Genomic DNA, 23241 nt, shown 5'->3' on the forward strand with positions numbered 1-23241 from the left:
TCTTTTGTATTTACTGTATTTAATATCTTTTTCAGTCCTTTTAGGTACAATTAGAACTTTGAGATAATTTTTCTGACCTGCTTGATGGCAATAAGCTGTTTCTCCTGGCCCTGACTCACCACTATCACCACCAGTCAGCCTCGTCATACCTGCCTCCCACAGTTTAGCCATGTCCCTTGGCATTTCATTTCTTATGTCACTCTTCATTGGCAAGGCTGCCCCTGCAGGTCTTCCACACAGGGGAGCTTGTCAAAGGGAGTCCTGTGTGGACATCAGTCACAAGAGCAAGCAACTTGGGTCAGTTCCATTTTTTAAGGTGGGCGATCCACAGGTCTCTCTCCCTGTTTCTTCCTGTCCTGAGACTGTCATTCCCTCTAGAACACTACAATGCCTCTGAGTGCTTCCCGACTCGGGAATGGGGTCCCTTCAAGCCTTTGGTTTATGACATTCCATGTCTCACTCCACCCCTTTTGTTTCCAAGCCGTTTGTTCAGGTTTTACTGTTTTGCAATCCTGTTTTACTTCTTGTTGTTTAAACAGTTCTCCTTTTATTGTTTTAGTGTATCTTACCATTGTAATTCAATTGTTCATCTAGTCTCATAATTCCAACCAACCACCTTTAAGTATTTCTTACCCCTCCAGTCCTCAAAGTCCTAATTCTACAAGTTGGTTTGGCTTTTGGGTATCTTCCTGACAGGAAGGAGGGAGGGGGCGCGGGTGGGTAGTCATATTAGATTTGCAATCCCTACATTGAGCAAAATCACTTTTTATGAAAGTTTGATCTGTCTGATCCAGCATCAAAGAATGGCCACGCCTAAGGTGACTGACTGTGCAAGAGTGGCATTCACCCCGAGGTGGAAAGCTTCTTAAACGTGGACAAATGTTTCTTCTGAACCCTCAATCATTCATTTGAAGCATTCCAGTTGCTGGAGGTTGCTGTTGGGGAGGGGATGAATGAAAATGCACAGGCACCCGCTTTTAGTGGGAGCCAGGGAAGAAGGGAGTATAGAATGAAGAACGTGTGTGTGAGCCTGCATGTGCCTCTGTGTGTGTGTGTGTGTGTGTGTGTGTAACAAGGGTAACTGTCTCTCAAGTAGCAACAGATATTCAGAAAGACAAACAGAGCCAGGGATGCCCTTGCCCATTGATAGATTTGATCATGCCCATGTGGTCTGTTTTCAGACCTGTTTCAAAAGGTCCCTCTACTGTCCCCTCCTCTGATGCCCCAAATGTCTCCATCTGGTCCTGCCTTAATGCCCTGAAATCTCCAACTTTGGAACTATTCCTCTGGGTATGGCTCTAAAAGTCCAAGCTAACTTGCAAAAGTATTGTCTAGCAGCCTCATCAGCCGTTAACACCTTGATGCCAATTGGCTTATCAGACTGGGCAGGTTACAGCTGAGCTCTGTTGCCTAGAAGCCTTGTCAGTCACTGACACTTCCATGCCAATTGGGTTATCAGACTGGGCAGCACTGGAGCTGGTTTTGTGGGGAGATGAGGCACAAGCAACTTTAGAAGGGCGGAGGCAGCTGTTTAATGAAAAGGAGCCTGCCCTGCTGGGGAGTCTCAGAGAAATGCCAAAAGGTAACAACAAAAGGGGCTCTGGCTCTGGAGAACACATATCTTGGACTTGATGTCTTAACATTTCCAGCATCTAAGAGCAGAGGGAAGAGGGCACAGCACCGAGATAATTTTCAAAGACTGATTTCAGAGGAAGGAAAAGAAGGACAGGGTGCTCTTGGGAGAGAGCATTTCCAGCAAGCTTCTGTCCTTCAGGACCTTTTAGGTTCCAACTCCAAAGTTCTCCTCTCCCTGATTCGCTATACCACCCCTGCCCAATTCCAACTATTTACACTCAAACCAAGCTCGTCTTTGCTCCCAATTGTAAACCTGAAATATGATGTATTATTAACACATTCAGTCTTAACTAATGGATGCAAGACCACAAAATCTGGGTATCTCTGTAATCCCCCTGTTCAGTGCTATAAAGGGGGTGATTTGATAGGAAGCTCAGTCAGCTTCAGAGCCCCTCACTGCACAGCCCACTTCCAAGGCCCTATACTTGACTTTGTGTTTGTAATTTTGGGTTCCTTAAGCCCTCCCCTCCTAAACTACATAAGCCTCAGACCCCCCCAAACCTGGGTCCACCTCTGATTACCAGCCTTAGCCACACTCAAGGAGCATGTAGCCAAGTGTACTTTCAGGAAGGTCTTCATTTTAATTAGGAAAAGCAAACTTCACAAGTTCTGCTGGAATTTCTCCACAAAACTAGCATTAACTGTACCTAGCAACTCTATATTGTGGGCCATTTAAATGTCCTTTGATAAGCTGTTTCTATTTATTCTTATCCTCCTTTTTCTTTCACATTCTAGACCACTCTATTTGGAGATGTATTTATACCTTCCTCTTCTTTGCCCCACCCAAGTGTATAGCAGTGACTTGACACCATAATGTAGTGTTGCAGAAGGAAATATTGGTGGGTTTGTTTTTCCAATTATTATGACTTTTAGGATCCATGTAGCTAATAACCATTTGAGACCATTTTTTACTAAAGTCAATTGGTGTGAAATGACTTTCTGGATGAGCCTAATTCACAGGGCTGCTCAGCATTCCAATGTTTAATTATTTAATGCGTCTCAAGTACAAAACACTCTGGGAACTCAAATGACCCTATTAAAGAATGGTATATCATCTTTAGAGAAGGGAAATAAACTGTGACTCCTAGGTTGCTGGGTTTTTTAAATAACACACGTGTACACACACACACATACACACACACCTAATCACACAGTCAGCCCGGAATGAGGTGAGAACAGGCTGGCTTTACTTGAAGACCAACTAGTTAACTCTTGATAGTTTCAGTAAATTGTCTTCCTCCTTGTATCTGTAATTCATCTTTATTCGTAATGTGGTCCATTTAAGACAGCACCTTTCAACTGTGTGTGAAGCACAGTCTAGCCTGCAGGTTTGAGCAGATAAAATGTTCAACACTGTAGCAGGGTTTCTCCTGAATAGGACTTGCCATTTAGGGCAAGAGGCTGAGAGGCGTTCTGCACGGACCCACAGCACTTCCGTCTATCCCAATCACCCAAGCTCCCCTCGTTTGGGAAGGCAGCGTGGGTGGGAGCATTTGGGTGGCATACCCCAGAAACCACAGTAATTGGAAAGGAAACAAAGCAAATATCAATTAGTGACTCCTCAGCCAGCTACCAATCTCGGTTTCCAAGGGACCCCACCTTGGTCTCTTGAGAAGAAGCGGCTTCCAGGGACCTCCGACAGAACCGACACGCATCCACACACATCTGGGTGCATTGAACATTTCCCCGGGGCGGGGGGGGGGGGGGGCTCTTGTTATCTGCCTGGCTTCCCTGGCTGGCTGGCTGCCTCCTTGTCAGCCTGTGAGCCTGTCAACCAGAATGCCTCCAGCTTCGCAGGGTTTCCGTGGGAATGCGAGCAGGAGAGGGCTTTGAGAATTGAGGACAGGAAAGGTGGGCTTCTCCTGCGGCGCTCTGGGCATCCCGCATTTCCCGGAGTGCTGGGGCTGCTGAAATGAGCTTATCTGCTCCCCCAGCACCCCCCCTCCCCAGGATGCGGGCAAGCGGCTAAATGTTAGCAAACAATGTGTGTGGGGTGGGGGAGCACAAGGTGGGAAAGGCGAGGCGGCGAGCGGAGACCCCCTGCCCAGCGGCCCCCCGCAGACAGGGCCGCGGGGGCCGGGGAGGGGGCGGCCTGGGCTCGCCGGAGCTCGCTCGGCTGGGCGCCTCCCAGGAAGGCGGGGAGGGGAGCGCCTGTTTACCCAGGAGGGCTGTGCTGATAGCACGTTCCTCGAGTTTACTTTGCTTTCCTTGAGTTTATTGTAAAGGGGTAAAGTTTTCGGATCTGTCACGTGACCCTGACAGGTCCTGCCTATGGCGCGGCAGACCACCCACGCCGAGGGCCATGGAACTGCTTAATAGAAACAGGCTTGTAATTGTGAGTCCGCGCTGCACTCTGCCGCAAGCCTCCGGCGGCCCAGCCCGCCGGGGTTTTTACACTTTCCGTTCCTTTTGTAAAGACGGAGGAGGAGGAGGAGAAGACGAAGACGGAGAAAAAGACGACGATAGGAAAGACAAAGAGACCCGCAGCGACAAGGCTAGGGGGAAACGAGGGAAGACGGAGAGCAGACAGAGGAGCGGAGGACCAGGACAGGGGGGCACGGGGAAAAAAGGAATTGATGTGAAATCCAAGCCCAGCGTCCGCGCCATCGGCACCCGCGCTCCGGGCAGGGCTTGACGGCCGGCTATGGTGAGTGCAGCCGGCGCGGCCGCCGCCGCCACCTCGCCTTCGCGCGGCGTGCGCCCCGGGGCCGCGGGCTGGCGGGGCCGGGCGCCCGCGCGGCGGACGGAGGGCCGGGCGAGGAGCGCTGGGCCGGAGGGGCGGGCGGCGCGCCGGGGCCGCGGGGCTGGGTGGGCTGGGTGGCCTGGGCGGCCGGGGCGCGGGAGCGCCGGCCCCGCTCTCCACGCTCGCTGGCTCGCACGCTCCGGGCCCCCGCCCCCGGAGGCCGACCCCGCGGGGCGAGAGGGGGCCGGCGGCGGCGTGCCGGCCGGGGAACGGCTCCGGGGGGAATTCTCACGGAGGGGGTCGCCTGGGATCCCATTTTCACGCTTGAAAGGGTCGCCACCTTGGCTTCCGCTCCTCAGCCTGGTGGTGGCTACTGACCCGCCAGTGGAGGCAGAGCTGGGATGGAAGGGCCGGTGCGGAGAGAGTGACAGCGCGGGGGGGAGGGTGCGGGCTAGGAGCGCGCGCACCGGAGCGAGCCCTCTGGTCTCGGTGGAGCTCGGGGAGACCTGCGGGAGGGCATGGGCGCACGCTCTCGGACCCACACCCGGCGTTCTCGGCACCCGGCCCGGCCACCTGGTTGAGTGAGACACCCAGGGTTAGGAAAGGAGCACCTTGCCAAAACCCGGAGCTCAAACATCCCCCTCCCCGCCGCCATTGGTGGGAAAAAGGGACAGAGGAGCTTTTTTGAGTTCAGGAAGGGGCCACCGGTAGGAGAGAGGTATGTGTTGACTCTTGCGCCCGCGGAATCGGGGGTTCTGGTGCCTGCCACCCATTAAAGAGGTGGGCGGCCAACCCAGTGCTGAGAGGGCTGAGTGTGGCCTCAGGGGAGCCCTGAGGTGGGCCGGACTGATTCAAACCCTTTACACCTGGTGCCAACACTGGGACCACAGGACCGCCAGGGACTGTACCCTGGGGGTGACGTGTCCTATGTCTCCAGGTATTTAAGTTCATGTTAAAAATGACTCCTAGTGTGTGGATGAGCAATAAGTCCAAAGTTTTCAGATCTTAATTTCCCTCACCTAAGAAGACCCATATGGATTGTTGTCTATGGAAGACAGGCAGAGACCTCTGTTTTCCTAGACCTGGGAGAGAAGACCATCTTGTTCCCTTTTATCCCTCCTTCCTCCCTGGGGAGGGGAAATATAAAAGAACTAACATAAATAAACAATAAAGACCCACAATGGGTGGCTCTAAATATTTAATAAATGGCTAACTGAGGTCTTGAACTACTACAATAGTCTTTTTTCAGCATTCTGTGTATGTTCGAATTTTTTTTTGGCTCTAGTAGTTCAACATGCAATTAATTGCCTCCACAAAGAAAGACAATGCTTTTTGGTGTCATCCTTTGTTACTGTAACATTATTTCTGGGTGGTACCTCAGGATAAATTGTTGCCTCAGGTGCATTGTGTATGCATGCTGTAAAACAAGGGTCTTTCAATTGTGAGTTTGTGTGTGTTCTAGTTGTCACTCAGCTTCCTCTCACAAGGCTGTAAAATGCTTTTGAGTCTAAGATCTTTTTATATTAAAATGTTGAATCAAAGTAGACACCAATAGGCCCATTCTCAATTTGGGGTATTAGCTTCATTTCAAACTCACTGTGAGAAGTGTATCTAATTTCTGGTTATAATCTAGTCATAATCTAACCAGCTCTTTGAATAGGAGTTAGCACCATTTGGAATTATTCTGTGAAGAAAAAAAAAAGACTGTTTTTACAAATTGTCTTCAACTTTCTACAGATAGAAAAACTGAGGACACAAATCAATATAGATTAAAGTATCTGTCTTCCTGTTTTTATCCTCATTTCTCTCTCTCTCTCTCTCTCACACACACACACACACACCTTTTATTTTCTCCCGCCTCTACCACAGTGTATAAAGCCCTATTGAGACATGTAGGCGTGATGTGTAAACCGGATTAGCAGTATGAAAGAAAGACACACAATAAGCTGGAATTGTTTTACTTTCCTTTCATTTCTCATGCCTATATCTCTAATAAATTTGTTGCTCCAGCAGTGGGTCAAAGGGATCATGTTGCTCAGCTTCTTTTTCATGCAAGACCCAATGGCAGAGATCACTGAAATGAATGGTGTGCCTTCTGCCAAATGCAAAGCTTGATATAGATATATTAGATGGGGAGATAGAGATGAGGCAAGAGAGAGATGGAGAAAAAAATGTTCAAAGTCTGAGTCTTTCCAGAATACATCTCTATCCATTAGAGTAAAGTAATGTGGCTAAGAAGATATTTAGAGAAGGGGGGAATCAATATAAGTGTCACTGCAATGTTTTCTTTCAAGTTCATTGTAGGCTCTGAACATTTTCTCTGCAGTTGGTGCCATTCCCAGCAAGAGAGTATCAATAGCTTTGGCACTGCATAGAGTCTAATTCCCCTTTTTGAGCTTTGAAATAAATGTGGAGATTTCTGGGACCTTCTCAGGACATCTCCCCTCTGCCACTCTTCCCCTCACCCCTTACCCAAGCTCACTATAAGCTCAGAAAATGCCTGTGCTCCCGGGTTTGTGCTGTAGACCCCTCATTTACTCCTTTGTGGAATTGGGAGCGGCTTCCCATTAAAGGAGATCAGGAGTAATTAGCAGCATTATTTTGACAAGTTGGCCAGAGCTGTTCCCGTTCCTCCAGTCCTGGGGAGAAGGGAATAGGGGAGGAAACTGAAGGTGGAAGGGGAAAGGGGAAAGTCATGCTTAGGGGTTTTACATTCTGTGGCTGCTGAATCTGTTTTTCCTCCCCCATGAAACCTTTTAGACTCATTTTCTACCATCACCTTTTAAGTAAATACAAAAGCTGCCAATGAGAAAACAATAAGGCATTCGTAGGGAGCCAAGAAAATGTAGTGGAGGGTGGCATACTGGTTTGAATTGACTCAAGACTCAACTCTTATCCAAGGTACCTGCTTTGAACTGCTCAGGTTCTGGCCCATCACTCACATCTTGTACTCTGGGCTCCCCATCCATAAATAGAATACTACATTAAATCCCCAGTTCCTCTTCCCATCCCACCCTTTCAACAGGAATACTGTGAGACTTAATGTAATGTTTGCAATTCATTGGACTTGTGGAAAAGAATATAAAACTCAGTAGAGATAATTATAACATGGCCCAAGGGTCAAATTACTAGAAAACATTTACCCCTTTATTCATTGGTACTCTGCAAAAATTAGCTAAATTACATTAGATTTTAAAGACCCATTTAATTGGATCTGAGGAACCCGTGAAAAGTTAAATCTCACTGTAGTTTCTCATTACTCCACCAACTCCAGCTCCCACAACTGCTTATCACTGGAATGTCCAAACACGAAGGGCAGATGTTTTATTTCAATGTCATCATTTGGATAATCGGATGTCATTTTTGAGATGTGTGTGGCATGGCCGTGGATATTGGAAGTATTGGAACAGAGAAGGGATGACATGGGGGAATCACATTTTAGTAGTTTAAGGACTCTGTTTTGAAAACTACAGACTCCAATGAAATCTTGGATCATGACAGGGAAACCAAAATGACAACTGATGCATTGAGATGAACTTGACTTGGAAAGAGGAAATGGAACACTCAACTGTTGCTCCACAGAGGGCCAGCAACTCCTGCTAGTTGAAAAGGCCCGACGCTCTCACTTATTTGGTAACTCTCAGGAGGGGAGTCACGCTGCAGAAAGCCCATTAAAGGGACTGTCTTTCTTCCCAGCAGACACCTTCGCAGGCCTGGCTCCCCCAGCCAGCCTCATCTCAGGTCTGGAGAATCCTTGTGGTTAGCTGAAGTTAACAAAACCGGTGTGGCACAGCGGCCCCTGCACAGGGCATGCGTATTAAAGCCGACAATGCTTACAAATGTAAATAAGGGCAGATTGATTAGGAACAACATGATCGCTGGGAACGTCGCACTCGCATGCATCAGCAATGAGGCAAATTGGGGGCAGCCTCAGCCCTGACCACCCAAGTCGAGCAGGCTTTTACACTGGCTCCTCTTCCCTTTCTTAAAACGTTACAGAAACAAGGCCAATTAGATCCTCAAAGTAATTCATCTCTGTATATGAAAAAAGCAGACCACAGGGGAAGCGGCGGGTGGGGGTGGGGAGATTAAGACTGCGCTTGTTAAGAGCCCAGGCTGGCGATTGCGTCTTGGAACCGATGGGTAGAATTTACAGGCCTGGACCATTGTCTGAGATGCTGAAAACTTAACCTATCAAACAGCGGGTGAGGGGGCTCAAGGCACTGAAAACCCCGGAGTTCAATGTTCAAAACGTTTAGGAATTAAGTCAAACTGAGGGAAATGAGCCCGAGTGGAAGAGGCTTTGCTATTGAATCGGTGCACATGTGGCGGCAGCTAAAACAAGAGGACATGCAGCTGCGTGCGGAGAGGAATAGAGAACCATTATGTGCGCCTAGCCTATAATTTCATTTTAGAATTCCATAATCCAACTAGCTATACTGAAATTGCTATAAATAAAAGATTGGGAGGAAAAAGTAATATTTTGGTCTAAAACGTTGTAAAGAAATTTGAAAAGACAAACATAGCAACCTATGGCTACATGGTTACCTTGTCATAAAGCATGCTTCAAATATAAAAAGACATGTGTAACGAGGAATACCACCCCCAAGTCTTTAAAAAATAATTTGCAGCGGCAAGCACGAAATGCTTTGACTTGAAACGTCTGCAGAACCATTCAGTAAGAAAAGCTAGAATAATAAACCACCTTTCCTGTTTTACGCTATTTATCAAACATAATAAGATCAGGATATTGCTCAGAGAGTAAACTTGCTCTGTGTCGAGCCCAATCCTCCTGCGATGATCTGTATTAATGTAGTGTCATTTTAACTGCACGGTGCTTGTCTTCCTTTCTGGATTTTAGCAGCCCTTCCCGGAGCTGCGCACAAAGTCACGTGCTCCTTCGGAGTTTTAAGTTTTGAATTTCCGCGCCGGCCGGGTACTCCGGTCCTCCTCCAGATCTCGTGAACACCCCCAGACACATCTACTTTCTTGGTCTCTCTTTATTCTACAGGATAACCTACCCCGCCCGGGGTACCACACAATTTTTGCCGGTTCAGGATTGAGGGGGCAGGGCCTCCCACTGAAACCAGGAAGGAGAAAAAGCTAGGGGAAGGTGGCCAGGCTGGGTAGGGAGGAGAGAGATCCGGGAGGAGATGAAAGAGGAAGGAGAAAGGAAAGGGGAGAAGGAAGGGAGAGGGAAAGGAGAGAGGGGAGAACCGCGGAAGAGGAAGGAAGAGGGCGGGTAGGGCTGGCCGATAGGCCCCCTGCGGAAGCCGCATGGGCCGCCCAGGTGGCCAGCGCGCCCCGCTGCAGTTCCTTTCGGGCCGGGGCCGCAGACGCGGGGTCGCTGAATGGGAAGGGATCCGTGCGCTCAGCCATTGGTCGGCCGCGGGGAAGCCGCGCAGGCATTGGGCAACGTAAGGGGGCCGGACCGCCTCCAGGAATGTACTACGGCGCGTCCGGCACGTCCGTCCGCGCCGGCGGAGCGCGCGACTCGCCTGGGCTCCGGGGACGCCGTCCTGGAGACATAGAGCCCGCCCGGCGCGAGGCGAGCGCACTGACATCCCTACCTGCTCTGCTGGGGCCGCGCGGACGCAGGGAGTCCCGGAGCTCGGGCGCGCGCGCGCGCGTAGGCCTCCCAGCCGCCAAGCGCGCGCCGGCCCAGCCCTGGATCACGTGGCCGCGTGGGCTCCGCCTTTTCCCCCGCTCCTCCCCCTTTCCCTCCATCTGGGTTTCTTTCTTTCCTTTCCTTTCCTTCCTTTCTTCTTTTTTTCAATGAACACACACCGTGTGCATCTTAAAGACACACCGCCCCATTTCAAGACTTCAGTCGGCTTCTTGCTGCCGCGGATCCCTCTGCAGTTCAACACCGTTTTTAAAAGAGAAAAAAAAGGGAAAAAACAAATACTAAAATAAGGCAGAATCGAGGGCTTTTGGGTCTGGACCTATCTCAGAGAGGAACTTAATAACTTGCAAACGTGATAAAAACAAATTCCACTGTCCAAAAAAATTATTTTTAAATAAGCGGAGCTGTGTAGACAGTTTAATTTGTCTCTGGCCCCAGGATCCACCTCAGAGGGTCGCGTGTTTTCTTCCCCAACGGGAAGCGAATCCCCGGGATGTCTCGGTGACACTGGCCGCAGTGTCCGGACCAGTCCTCGCAATCAGCGCACAATTTGTTTCGAATGAATCCGACATCAAAGCATTTATTCTCCCTTACGTCACGCTATTATTAAATATACCAGGATGCGTACCAGTTTTGGGGGGAAAAAGTTTAAAATACTTTACATAAACAAGGACATGTGGGTAATAAAAGGGGGGGTCCAAATGAACCCAAAATAGTCAGGAAAACTTTTCTCTCTTTCTCAAGGAAACATTTCCGTTTCTCCGAGTTGTTAAAAGGATTCTGTTGTTTCTCTTTTACATATGTCACATTAAAGATTCAAATATAAACGCCTCTGCCTCCGCGAGACTGCTTCGATGTCTGGATTCCACGTTTATAAAACACTGACTCCAAACCAGGACTGTGCTGCCATGGGGTTTTTTGGGGGCGGGGAGAGGGCGGGAGGGAACAGATTTTAAGAAAGGGTAGCTTTTCCCAATGTCCTTACTTTCCACTTTAACTTTCCATTTTGTTTATCTTAATGCGAGGCGTTGTTCCCTGCGAGAGCCTACGTCTTCTCTTTAGTTAGAAAAGAAAAGAAAGGAGGGGGAAAAAAATCTGGCAAACACTGGCGCACTATCCACCACCCTGTCATTATTGGTGCAGGCCTGGGAATTCAAGCCGGACCTCCCAGTATTTGCTGCAGCTTGAGGCCAAGGTGCCTCTGAAAGGGTTTTCTTTGAGGAATTTCAGAAATTGTTTAAGCGCTTAAAAAAATATTACATTTCCCCTCGTGTCTATCGCGAGGCAAATGCTCGTGGGTGTATGTGTGTCAGTGTGTGTGTGCGCGCGCGCGCAAAAAGCGTCTTACAAAAAGAAGACACTGTTGAAAAGAAAAGGAATAAGAAAGAAGCGGGGAGCATTCCTTAATGGAAGTATTGCATGCGAGAAGGTTGGCGCTCTCGGAGGCTCCCCCCGAAGCCGGGGATACACACACTGGGGTTGCCTACCTGGGTGGTCTCTCTACTTTGGTGAGCTGTTGCTAAGCAGCTAATAATAGTCATGTTTGCTGAGTAATTTCTGCCCTCCGCGAGCCAATCGCGTCGCAGAAACCCAAGCCATCTGACAGCCCCGGGGGCGGGAGCTCCAGCCTTTTTCTCTTTCGCTCGCTCTCTCCCCCTCTACCCCCTCCCCTCCTCCTCCTCTTTCTCCAAATGGAGAGAGTTCTTTTTTTTCTTCTTCCATCTCATCTATTGAATCAAGGAGCTGCTGCGGCCGCTGCCCGCTGCACACACACACAGCGGAGTCCCCAGGTCCCGGGAGCCAGAGAAGCGCGCTGCACGGGGGCAGAATGGTCCAGCGGGTCGGCGAGGAGCACAAGAAAGCAGAGTCCGGGACCAAGCAGCCACCGAGAACCCAGCAGCCAGAGCCCGAGCAGCGCGAACAGCAGCTTCAGGAGCCGCCACCACCAGCAGCAGCCGCCGCGGCAGCAGCGGCGGCTGCCCCGGCCCGGCAGCGCTGAGACCCGCCGGGCATCCACGGACCCCGCGGCAGCGGCTTTGCGCTTGCCCTTCGCGGCCGCTCGGGCGGCCCGGGAGGCGCCGAGGGAGCCAGCGAAGCCGGCGGGAGCGGCGGGGATTTGCTGGCGTTTTCTGCAGTGAAGGGGTCGCGGCGCGGGGCGGGGGGCGGGTAGGGGGAGTTGGGGACCGCGAGGAGCGCCGCGCGAGCGTCCGAAGGACAGGCTGGCTCCGCGCGCCGGCTCTTGCCCTCCGGAGAACTGGATGTGGGCAGCGGCGGCCGCAGAGACCTCGGGCCCCCCGCGCAATGTGGCAATGGAAGGCTCAGGGTCTGACTCCCCGGCAGCGGCCGCGGCCGCAGTGGCAGCAGCGCCCGCCGTGTGAGCAGCAGTGGCAGCAGCAGCAGCGGCAGCAGGTCTGTCAACTGGAGCCCCAGCCCCAACAGCCGGCAGCCAGCAGCGTCCTCTCGAGCCGAGAGCCCGGGCGCGCCGGGCTCCCGCAGCGGCTGCAGCAGCGTGCCGGGCCGCCCGGGAAGCCTCGGTTCCCGCGGCGGCGGCGGCGGCGGCAGCGGCAACATGGCCTCGGCTGGTAACGCCGCCGAGCCCCAGGATCGCGGCGGCGGCGGCGGCGGCGGCAGCTGCAGCGGGGCCCCGGGCCGGCGGGCCGGCGGCGGGAGACGCAGACGGACCGGGGGGCTGCGCCGCAACGCCGCGCCGGACCGGGACTATCTGCACCGGCCCAGCTACTGCGACGCTGCCTTCGCTCTGGAGCAGATTTCCAAGGTGCATTTCAGACTCTCTCCTCTCCTCCCACTTTCTCTTCCCTCCTCTTCCTCTTTGGGATCGCCCCGCCACACACACACGCACGCACGCACGCACTCACATACACACCTCTCCAGGAAAAGAAGCAGACAAGTGGGGATAGAAAAATTCAAACCCTCCCTCCGGTCCTGGGAGGAAAGGACTGTCTGAGGTCCGCAGGGGGTGGAGAGAGTGTGTGTGCGTGTGTGTATACACCCGCCCTCCCCGGCGTGCCTTTTTCCGGAGCACTGGAAAGCGGTCCACAGTGGACCACCTCGAGGGCGGCAGCAGCGCAGCGCTGCCCCGTACCCCCTGCCCCGGAGCCCCCTCCTCCCGCGCCCCTGCTCCTATTTGCAGCCTAAAACCCTGTAATGCTGCCACATTTCTTAACATCGTGAAGAGGGAGGCGGAGTGGAGGGAGGCGGAGAGAGGAATGGGGGGAGGGAGCCGAAATAAAGGTGGTTTCCTTTTTTGGCAGCCAGTTTTGCTTTTGTTGAGCATGAAATATCTGCTCCCTTAAAAATTACCCTCGGGAGAGGGCATCTCCCCTTTTCTTTTCCAGTTTTTGAGTCACCTCTTTTCAGTGCCTGGGGGCAAAAGAAAAGTTGTAAACAAATTGCCACCTTAAATCCGCGGTGCGGGTCTGCGGAGCGACCGGGTTCATTGTGTTTACGAGGCTTGCTGAAATGTGTGGAATCCGGGGAAGGCGAGCACCCAGACGGGGGCCCGCCGGGGCCGCGGCCAGCGCCGGGGAAACGCCGCCGCCGGGAGCAGCCAGCGCCCAGCCAGGACCCCCGCCTGCGCCGTCCTGGGCCCTTCCCAGGACGTGCACTCGGCTGCTTTTTACGTTTAACCAGAAGGGAAGGGAGAGGAGGGAAAGATCCATGTGGCTGCCCTCTTCCGATCACAAATCTTGTCGTAAGTCGCAGATGGCTGCCCCACTTCCTAATTCAGCTCACACAGTGTCTCCCAACGCTATGGAAATGCGTCGCGAGTGAGCTCGGGCGGCCGCGCTCACCACGTGGACCCCCACTTACTACCACGCCGGGCGGGGATCAGGATGGGGGAGCCCGCAATACATTGTTCCCAAGGCGCGCTCGCCCCCCAACCCCCGTCCCCGCCGGGGCACCCCGAGAAGGGGTGAAGGACGGGGCAGGACTTGCGGGGAAGGGAGCCGTGGTTTGCTGCTTCTTAAATGCTGGGCTCCATCGCAGGGATTACGCAGCCCCTCCCTTCCCAGGTCGGGTGTGAATATTGCCTGTGTTGAGTGATTTTTCTTCTGTCTGTCTTGGCTTCCCTTTCCCTTTCTTCTTGCAGCCCCTCCGCCCAGCGCCCCCAAGTTACACTCGGGGATGCTGCGCAGGCCGCGCGTGGGGGCGCCCCTGTTGTCTCCGAGGTGCTGCTCCCACGCTGCAGCCCGACTTTGATTTACGACCAGGACCCCTGTGCCGCTCGCGTCCTCTCGGGCCAGCCTGGGTTCCAGTCCAGAGGGCACCCCCACGGCTGTCGCGGGATGCGCGGGCGGGCGCGCGCGAGCGGGCGTGGGCGCGCGGGCCGCGACCCCCCAACGCTCACTCCTCCCTTCTGCTTCATCCTCAGGGGAAAGCTACTGGCCGGAAAGCGCCGCTGTGGCTGAGAGCGAAGTTTCAGAGACTCTTATTTAAACTGGGTTGTTACATTCAAAAAAACTGCGGCAAGTTCCTGGTTGTGGGTCTCCTCATATTTGGGGCCTTCGCTGTGGGATTAAAGGCAGCTAATCTCGAGACCAACGTGGAGGAGCTGTGGGTGGAAGGTAAGAGCCCCAGCGCCCGCCGCGGCGCCCTCGAGTCCCCACGCGGGCCCCCTTCCCTTCTTGCAATTGATAGAGATATTTGCCAGCATACACCTAGAGCCTTTCTGTGGAGAGCGAACGCCCCTGCCCGCACCAGGGGGAATTGTTTATTGTTTGGGGGCCTGGCTCCCGGCCAGGCCCGCCCGACAAAGGCCGCGCTGTAATCTACTCGGGCGCTGCGCGGTGCTAGGTGTTGTGGGAGAGAGGGGCGAGGGCGGGCCGGCGGGGGCGCGGGGCCCCTCCGCGGGACGGACCACTCTGCGCGGCTGGGGGTCCCCGGGGCCCGCCGCCGCCGCCGCCGCCCGCCGCCGCCCGCCGCCGCCGCGCCCCGAGACGCGGCCCGGGGAAGGCCTCTCTGCTCCTGGCTCGCGTCCTCAGCTTCCTTCCCTCCCCCACCCCCACCCACCGCGTCCAAAGAGAAAGGAGGGGGTGCAGAGAAAGGCCACCCCTCTGGCTGGAGGGAGTGTGAGCGCCCCCGGCGGCCGCGGGGCGGGCGCAGCGCGGGCCTGCGGAGGCGGCAGCGTGTGTGGTCCTGTTTTTGGACAGCTTTCAACTCTGGGGGAAAAAAACATTTGTCTCAAGGTACAAAAAAAAAAGGGGGGTGGGGGTGGGGGGAAAGAGTTGGGAAAAAAACAGTAAAGCACAGACTGGAACGCATGTTTGCAAAGTAGATTAATGTTTCCTCGCGGGTGGGGGCTTTTTAAATGGAATTATTCGGGGGGGAAGGCTGCGTTTTGCAGGCTGAGAAGAAATGTTTTAAGAACGTGGCTTTAGAAGGAGGGGATACAGGAGCTCTCCAAGGGGGTTCTGCCACTCTTATCCACATTCCTCAATTTAGGGGTTCTCAAAGCCTTTTTTTAAAAGCAGTCGTAAATTTAAAATAGATCCCCCCCCAGACATTTTACATTCTTTTGGTGATACAGGTTTTTTGTTTTTTGGGTTTTTGTTTGGGTTTTTTTCTGTTGGTTATTTTTTAATTCTTTCTGGAAAGTAATAGTCTTGCTATTTCGAAACATTTGAACCCCTAAACACTGCCTTGGACATCTCTTACGGTGGGAATCGGAGGGGAAGATTGAGGTAATTATGTAGATATTCCAAACCGGAATATCTGGAGCATTCCTAGCGAAAGCTACCTAAGACAGCATTTCCAAGTCTAAGAGTTACCTACGTAGTTGCGTCAGTGATCCCTTTCAGAATACTATCGGAGGACTAAGAAAACATTTTGTTAATCTTTCCTTGTTTGTGAAGATTGGGTTTTCATTGTTTTGCAGGCATATGGTGGAGTCTTTAGTTGAGAAGTGACAATTAAAATAACAGTCCAAATAAGACTAAAAAACATTCTTGCCCTAAGTAGCTTGGTAATTAATACAATAGTGTTCTTTGAGTTGAATCCATTACCCTAGTTCAGCACTTTAGTATCATTGGTAGATAAAAGAAGGATTTTATTGAGCACCTATGATGTCCTAGCAAAAAGCGTTCTGAGCACATGTAATGTCCCTAGCACCGTGCTAGGCACTGTAAGGGACGCTGAAGTATGTGAGACACTCCCTGTGCACAAATTCACACACTTAAAACTACCAGAGTTGAATGGACTTGCACTAAATTTGAGTTCACAGTTGAAGTGAGCTGTGAAAGTTAAGTGGGGAAAAAAAGCTTCCAGGGAGATGGTGAGGCTAATTAGGGTGACCTGGAGTGAGAGAGGAGGAAGGAGGGAGTTCTAGACGGGAATTCAGACGGCGGGTTAAGCGAAGGCAGAAGCTCAGTGGACAGATGGCAGTGGGAGGCCCTCAGTGAGGTGGGAAGAGCTTGCAGTAGCTGGGATGGGCCCAGGACAGCAGGGCTGTGGTTTGGAAATGATGTGATTGGCTGCACTGTGGGGAGCTGCCATAGGTTCTAAGACAGCAAGGGACGAGCAGAGGGGGCTCCCAGCCCTGTCCACATGTTCCCTTTCCTCTGCTTGTGCCAATAAGTTTGCTGAGTGTTGATGATGATGACGATGAAAGATAATTTTTTGTTGTTTTGAGCAAGCATTTTCAGTAGACCTTTAAGTTTAGAGAGAAGTAATGTGATTCATTTTCTTAACATTGTGTATTTCTAGAATCAACTATGTTTCTGCATTACACAAGTGATTTCAAGTGCTGGAAGAGGAAAAACATGCTTGGTGGCAGTCTCATGGGCCTCCAGCTTAGAGCGCGTTGGGGAGTGACACCTCTGATGACACTGTTTGCCTACTGTGGCCGTTGAGCTATTTTCCCATTTCTGTTTTGGCAGTTTCAGTGTGGCTCACTGGTTCTTTGGCCAGATATTATTTACTCAATACTATCACTTGTTGAGCAACCACCATTACCATTTATTATATTTTACCACATGCCTTACAACTCAATAAAGGAGCTATTATCATTGTTATTTTTATAACATGATAGCTTGTGAAATGTTTTTATATATAACTGAATTATTGTCTTATATGACAAATGAGAAACTATGGATCCTCCATGTCTCCAGGTCCACTTGGCCTACTAATGACTAATTCAACTTGATCTCCTATTGCCTTGCCCTTGATTTGTCATTCATTGTGTGCTGTATTCTTCCCCTGTAGAAGAAGCAACAGTTTCGTAAATGTGGGTAAACCCAACCAGGGAGGCCACCATACCCTTTGATAATTTTAATTTAAATTCAGAGTAGAGGTAACAGTGAGGAGGTCTTGTTTATGATATAGTGAGCTTAGTGTCCGTGTTAGCAGTAAGTAGTGTCAGCATTTGCTTTCAGGAGTAAGAATTCCCTGCTCTCCTAGACTGTAGTACAGTAAAATGAGTAGCCACTCAGAATTTAGGTTAATTTTGCATTTTAATCTCTTAGATAAATTCCTCATCACTATCAGCAAAGAAGTCTGTTAGGTGGTGTTTTCTTAATAGAGATTAAATGTTTTGGGCATGAACAAGGGTGCCTGCTACACTGAAAAAACCAAATGAGTAGAGGTTACATATTTCCCTAGTCAAAAAGCAACACAAGAGAGGAGAGCATGAGATTTTAACGGGAGAGGAATGCTGAGGGACGGTTTGAAAAAATGCTATTTCACCTGTGATTAAAAAAATGACATACACAGATGTATATATGTAGACGTATCTCTCCACTGCCTCTGTGTCTGTGTGGACACAGACTTCGTACATGTTTCCTGGTATCTGCCAAAATAATGTTATCTTGTTAACATAGCTAGCGAATTAAAGGGCTTCATTTGATAGGCTGTATCTTTGATTTGACTCTCGTTCTTTGTTTAACATGCTGGGGAAATGTGGCCCTATAAAGACAGTTTGAATACATTGGCCAATATAAGCTCAATAAGGAAGATTCTCTCCTATGTTTTTATGGCATTGGTGATAAGAATTCTTTGATTCTGTTGTTCAAATGTTCATACAATGACTGCCTTTTAAGAAACTGTCAATATGCATTAGATGCTAGCTTGGGTATTAGGGTTATAGTATTTGCATGTCAAAAATGTCAAATTGAGCTCACTTGTGAATGGAGTCCTGCGGTTTGGTAACAGAATATGTGGAATGATGTAGTGGACATCTGCTGTTACTGAAACAGCGGTGGCAGCGCAATCAGGGAGAGACTAACTGTTATTTAAGAACGAACACATTCACTCAGCACATGTTCTCAGTGCCTGCTCTGTGCCAGGCACTGCACAATGTTCCAGAGAGATGGTGAAAGGCCACAGTCCCTGCCCTCAGGGGACCTCCACCCAGCGGGCACACAGACCAGTAGCAGGATGTCAAAATGGCAGGGACACCTTCCAGGACAGCCCCGAGGGAGGGGCCTGAGCCAGGTACAGGGGCTGGAGAGATTGGGGGGGGTGGGGCGTTCCAGGCTGAAGGAACAGCGTGGGCACAGGCTCAGAGGACAGAGTGTGGCCTCAGAGAGAACTCCCGGTGCTTGCTTTTGGTTGGGACATCGGGGTTGAGGTAGGGAGCCTTGAGACTTGCCAGGTCCAGCCGCATGGCAGGAGGGTCTCTGATGTGTGCAGAGCACTTGGCTGGGGGTCTGCCAGCTCTTTCTTTCAGCCGTTCTTTGCCCATCTCATGATTTGCACGAGTGTAATTTGCCCTCTAGAGCCTTCTGTGGTACCAGTGTTTCGCCTGGATCTTGCCTTTCTGGGCACAGAAGGGAAATGCTTTATTTTTAATCTTGCCCATTTCTCTATTGGCTTTTCCTTTTTGCTTAGCACTTTTATCCTCCTGTTTCCCTTAATATCTACTCCTCACTCCAATCCTCTCTCAGACACAAGTTCATTGTCACGATTCTCTAGTGACAGAAGTTCATTTCTCTCTCTTTGAGCTTCTGTTTTTTGCTCAAAGCTTGCCGGCCGCTGGCCTCCTTTACTGCAGAGGGTGACAGGCTTGAGATGAATCCATATTGCCTTGTGTTTGGTTATTAACGTCTCTGGGAGCGAGCGTCAAGGGAGGAGGTCACAAATTCTGACTTAGATTTTTTTTTAAGAGAGAAAAAATTTTTTAAAAATGTATGCCTGTTGTTTATAAGCGCTCTCAAGTTTATACCTTGCTAGCATTATGCTTTCAGTGCTCCGGGCTTGAATTCAGGCAGTTGTAGGAGATAATTGAGCCTCACCACCCCCTCAGTTTAGAGCAAGGTTTCTCACTACTGACATTGGGACTGGATAGTTCTCTGTTGTGGGGGCTGTCCTGTGCATTGTAGGATGTTGAGCAGCATCCCTGGCCTCTACCCACTAGATGCCAGTAGCACCCTCTCAGTTGTGACAATCAAAAATGTTTCTAGTCATTGCCAAATGTGTGTGTGGGAGGTGGGGTGCGGATGCTCAAAATCACCCCAAATGAGAACCACTGGTTTAGATAATAGATTCCAGTAGGTAGACCCATGCTGTGCAGATGAAAGGCTTTTATTATGATGGAGTTGTGGCTGCAGATGCATTGCCGTAAATGCAGAAGAGTTTTATTCTTTAAGATAGCTCTCCGACCCTGTCCCCATATTTAGTGACCCAGGTAAGTATTTTTTTATGGTAATAATTTAAATTTTTAGTTTTTCTTAGAATTACATTAAATATCAAATGTAAAACACCATGACAAGTTGAGAGACAGAGGGTAGGGGCGGGCCGTGGAAAAAAGAAAAAGCTTTACATTCAAATACTTTTTTTTCCTTCAGGTAGCTTAATTTTGCAGATAGACCTGTTGCATTTCAACTACAGTAGGCTGAAAGTTTTTTAGCATGAAGGCGACTCTGTAAAAAGCAATAAAAGACACCACTGAACTTTGTTCATATTGAAATAACAACTCCTTTCGGAAGCCCATGGAGCACATTCGCTCTTTGGTGGTCTAGTTCTCCAGATGTTCCTGTTACTTCCCCAGGTGCCCTTATGCAGCAGAACCAAAGGGACAGCGAGAGACTGAGGCAGTCAGCCAGAAAGGCGGCGTGGGCTCTGCTTTCACTGCCCTTTCCAAGGTTATCACCCAGTCTCTGCTCTCTGAGGCTGTCAGTTTTGGTGCATTTCAAAAGGAACAGAAAGAAAGAATAAAATGCAGCTCCTTTCTGCTCCTAGGTCCCCTATGTACTTTTAAGCATTAAGAACATGTTTATTAGATAGGTGTTGATTAGAGTCCCATAGTGGGCACACACATCCAGGCGGTAGCAGTTGTATTTCTTCATATCTGGAGAAAAGCGATTGAAAAGTTAACACCCAATAACAATTGCTTTAAAAATAACCAGTATCCACAGGTGCCTTCTCCCCAGGGCAGCTGGCCCTGTGAATCCTCCGAGTCCCTTTGCTGCCTGCTAGTCTTGACCCTCCAACAAGTGGGGAAGCCAGGTTGGGTGATGGGGTGTTTCAGACACACGAATGCTGCTCGGAGCCTCCAGAAGATGACAGCTTCCAGATGTATGAGCCGCCGTCCGTTTGTTTGGAGTATGCGCCACAGCTGATGGCGAGATTAACGCTGGCTGGACGAGCGATGGGAGATTTGTCTGGTTTCCACAATGCCATGTTTATATTTCGTTGGGATTTCTCTTTCAAGGCTGACCTTCCCGTGACCCCTGGAGCTCTGTCCACTTGGGCTGAGCTGTAACTTGTCCGCCCTCTTTCTCGTGTTGGGGGGTCACAATTCTGCAACAGAATGGGCTGCTTTCATGGCTGCCCCCCACTTCGTGCATGCCAGCTGTCTACCCAGATTTAGTCCCTGAAGAGTAGTCTGTTCTACAGGGGTGAGGTTGGGCTCTTTGATTTAAAAAAAGTTTTTGGCTTTTAAAACTAATATGGAAAATTTTTTTTTATTATTTTAGAGGAAACCAGATTTAATAGAGGCCATTTTGCAGAAATATAGTATTTTAACTCAGCACCATTTTGAAAAAAAATGTCGAGGGAATTCCAGCTACATGACACATCCCTGAATAATCGCCATTCCTGTATGATTCTATTGTTTTATACTGTCATCTCCTTTACCCCTCACTGGCTCTCAGATGCTCTTCTTCCTCAATCCTCCTCCCTCACATTTTATCTCTTTGCTCATCTTCCCCTCCCTTCTCCCTCTGCCCTCCTCTCCCTCCTCTTCCCTCTCTCCTGCCCTTCCTTCCACCCACCTACTCCTAAACTGCCCAAATCCTTTCCTCCCAGTGGATCTCTGGAGTTACTACTGTGAAATCTGAAATGGTAGTAAATCTTGTTAATCACAGACTGACAGGAGGGAATTAGACAATGTATTATTTTAAACCAGCTGTGGGAGATAGTAGAGGCAGACCTGTTATTTGCATACGTGGGGTTCTTACCTTGGTTCCAAGACTGTCCTCTTTGATAGGGTCTTGTCAGCAGAAGATATGCTTTCCCTGTTGAAGAGTCATGGCATTTTTATGGATTTTTGAGGTAACTTTAGAATCCATTGACAAGTGGAGTGTGAAATAAGTGTTGGTCCCCTGTGCTTAACGTGCTGTATGAAATATGGAAGAATAGAGCCCCGCAGCATTTCCGAGATATGGTAAGGGAAACATAAACCAGGACATCCCATCCTAGGCCCCTAGTTCAGGCTCTCCCTGGATGGAACTCCCACCAAAGCCAAAAGGAACATGGAGCTTGGATAGAGATGGAAGAGAACAGATTTCCTTATCCAGATTTTGGCCTACTCTGAGGCATTTGCTGGTCCATCCAAAGGAGAGGTCCTGGAGAGCCTAGGGCTTTGCTCATGGAGCGCTTCTGGCAGTTCAGAAGGAGAGATGGGGATTTTCTCAGTGGGAACCTTCCTTGACCACACAGATATCATCAGGGTCATCAAAATATAAACACTTGTACTACTTGTTCTTTGCTTCCAAGCTCTGAATTTGAGTGCTTTATGACAATACTTACTAGATCTTTTTCTCTTAAATTGGATTTAGGATTGTTTTTTTCTTTACACTGCAATATCTCAGTTTTTCTACATATATCTTTAGGCTTGACAGAAAATTAGCCTTCCAAAACAGTAGAATGCTGCCACTGAGAAACTGCTGAACTGTTGTGGAGATTTTTGGGAGTTTGGTTTACAGAAGGATGCATCCTGTCCTCGGTCTCTTGAGGATGGTGACTGTTGTGCTGTACTTGGGTCTGTTAGAGAAACGGCTGTCGTGTGTGAGGGAGACTGTCAGTGGTGGCATCAGCTACCTGCTAATGAACGACGAGTTTGTTGGAGAGATTTATGACGTGGAGGAGGCAGGACCTTATTTCTAATCCAGAAACCCAGGTGTGAGTTGGCTCAAATAGTCCACACTGCATGTGGGTCCCAAAATACCACTGGCTCTGAGGCAAGGCTTGTGAGAAGTCTCCATACCACAGCACAAGCTTTATTTATTATTGTTAGGACAAATGAAAAGAAACTGTAGACTTGCCCATCTTATCAACCAAGACAGTTTTCAGTTATTGATGAAACGTGGACAGAAGTAAGCACAAGGAACTGGAAGTGGGCTTTGTTAAGTCAACGTGCATGATATTTTTCCCCTTAAATCATTGCTTAAGGGCTTCTGGCCCCTGGCTCAGGAATCCTGCCCCAAGATGCCAGATGTATTACACAGTCAAGTACTGCAATGTAAACACTGCTCCGTGCTGTGAGGCAGGGTGGTCCATCGCCTATTTAAGAAGAGCGGGAAGTGAGAAGGGAGGGAGAGGAGTTAGCCACTCTGCTTGACAGTGAGCACAGTCCTGGTTGGGTCGTTTGTGTTTTTGGCTGCACAGTCAAGATTTGGAACTACAAAAACCCAGATGAATTAATGCTTTGGACTGGCAAAGAAAAGCAACTTGAATTGGGATGCCAAAGAGAGCAAGATGTGGCTTGGATACTGTTGCTTGACTGGGTCGGATAAGTTTATAAAATGTAGAACAGAATGAGGGAGGAGTTGATAGGGAGAAAGCTGTTGTCTTCATAGCAGCGGCTGTGAGCGTCACTCTTTTCTTCTGCTGTGAGTTAGTGAAAGGTGAGCGAAGCAAGGCAAGGAGAGGCCAGCTTGCTCCCAGACCCTGCTGTGTCTGAGAAAGCCTACTGGGTTGGCGCATCTTCACACAGTAAACCCAAGAGGTTTCACAAAGCTGCTCTGGTGTTTTGTAGCACTGGGGGGTAGCGCAAGAAATGTTGCAAAATAAATGGCATTCCAGTTTACTCCCAGTTTCTCAATTTGAGTCAAGAGTCTAC

At 50.0% G+C, this 23241-nt stretch overlaps 2 protein-coding genes across 4 annotated transcripts in view; one reads left to right on the plus strand and one right to left on the minus strand.

Annotated features, from left to right (window-relative positions):
* The first annotated feature begins 4224 nt into the window (after positions 1–4224).
* PTCH1 (patched 1) overlaps positions 4225–23241 on the plus strand; it is a 71084-nt gene continuing 52067 nt past the window's right edge. The window contains exons 1-2 of one of the 3 annotated variants that reach the window (XM_014795574.2): positions 4225–4282; positions 14338–14530. In XM_014795574.2, coding sequence (XP_014651060.1) covers positions 4280–4282; positions 14338–14530 — 196 coding nt within the window. In that variant the 5' untranslated portion in view covers positions 4225–4279. Of the gene's footprint in view, positions 4283–12140; positions 12721–13232; positions 13657–14337; positions 14531–23241 lie in introns of those variants that run through there. The other 2 variants (XM_004440815.3, XM_004440814.3) reach the window with 2 other exon arrangements.
* LOC147914328 (uncharacterized) lies at positions 7357–10516 on the minus strand. The gene is made up of 4 exons (XM_087444840.1): positions 10420–10516; positions 9889–10114; positions 9340–9398; positions 7357–7939 (listed from the first exon to the last, which is right to left on the minus strand). Exons 1-4 carry the CDS (start codon positions 10514–10516, stop codon positions 7575–7577), a joined length of 747 nt encoding a protein of 248 aa, XP_087300966.1. The 3' UTR covers positions 7357–7574.

This window comes from Ceratotherium simum, chromosome 20 (assembly GCF_057802395.1).
Source record: "Ceratotherium simum simum isolate JZ-2026a chromosome 20, ASM5780239v1, whole genome shotgun sequence".
NCBI classification, from domain to species: Eukaryota; Metazoa; Chordata; class Mammalia; order Perissodactyla; family Rhinocerotidae; genus Ceratotherium; species Ceratotherium simum.

Excerpts from the sequence above, each read along its gene's own strand:
- LOC147914328 (XM_087444840.1), bottom strand. The coding sequence starts at position 10,516 with ATGTCGGATTCATTCGAAACAAATTGTGCGCTGATTGCGAGGACTGGT. Across the intron at positions 9,399-9,888 it reads GCGCGGCCCCAGCAGAGCAG|TGGGAGGCCCTGCCCCCTCA; the intron begins GTAGGGATGTCA and ends TCCTGGTTTCAG. Across the intron at positions 7,940-9,339 it reads TGTGTGGTACCCCGGGCGGG|AGCGTCGGGCCTTTTCAACT; the intron begins GTAGGTTATCCT and ends CAAATAAGTGAG.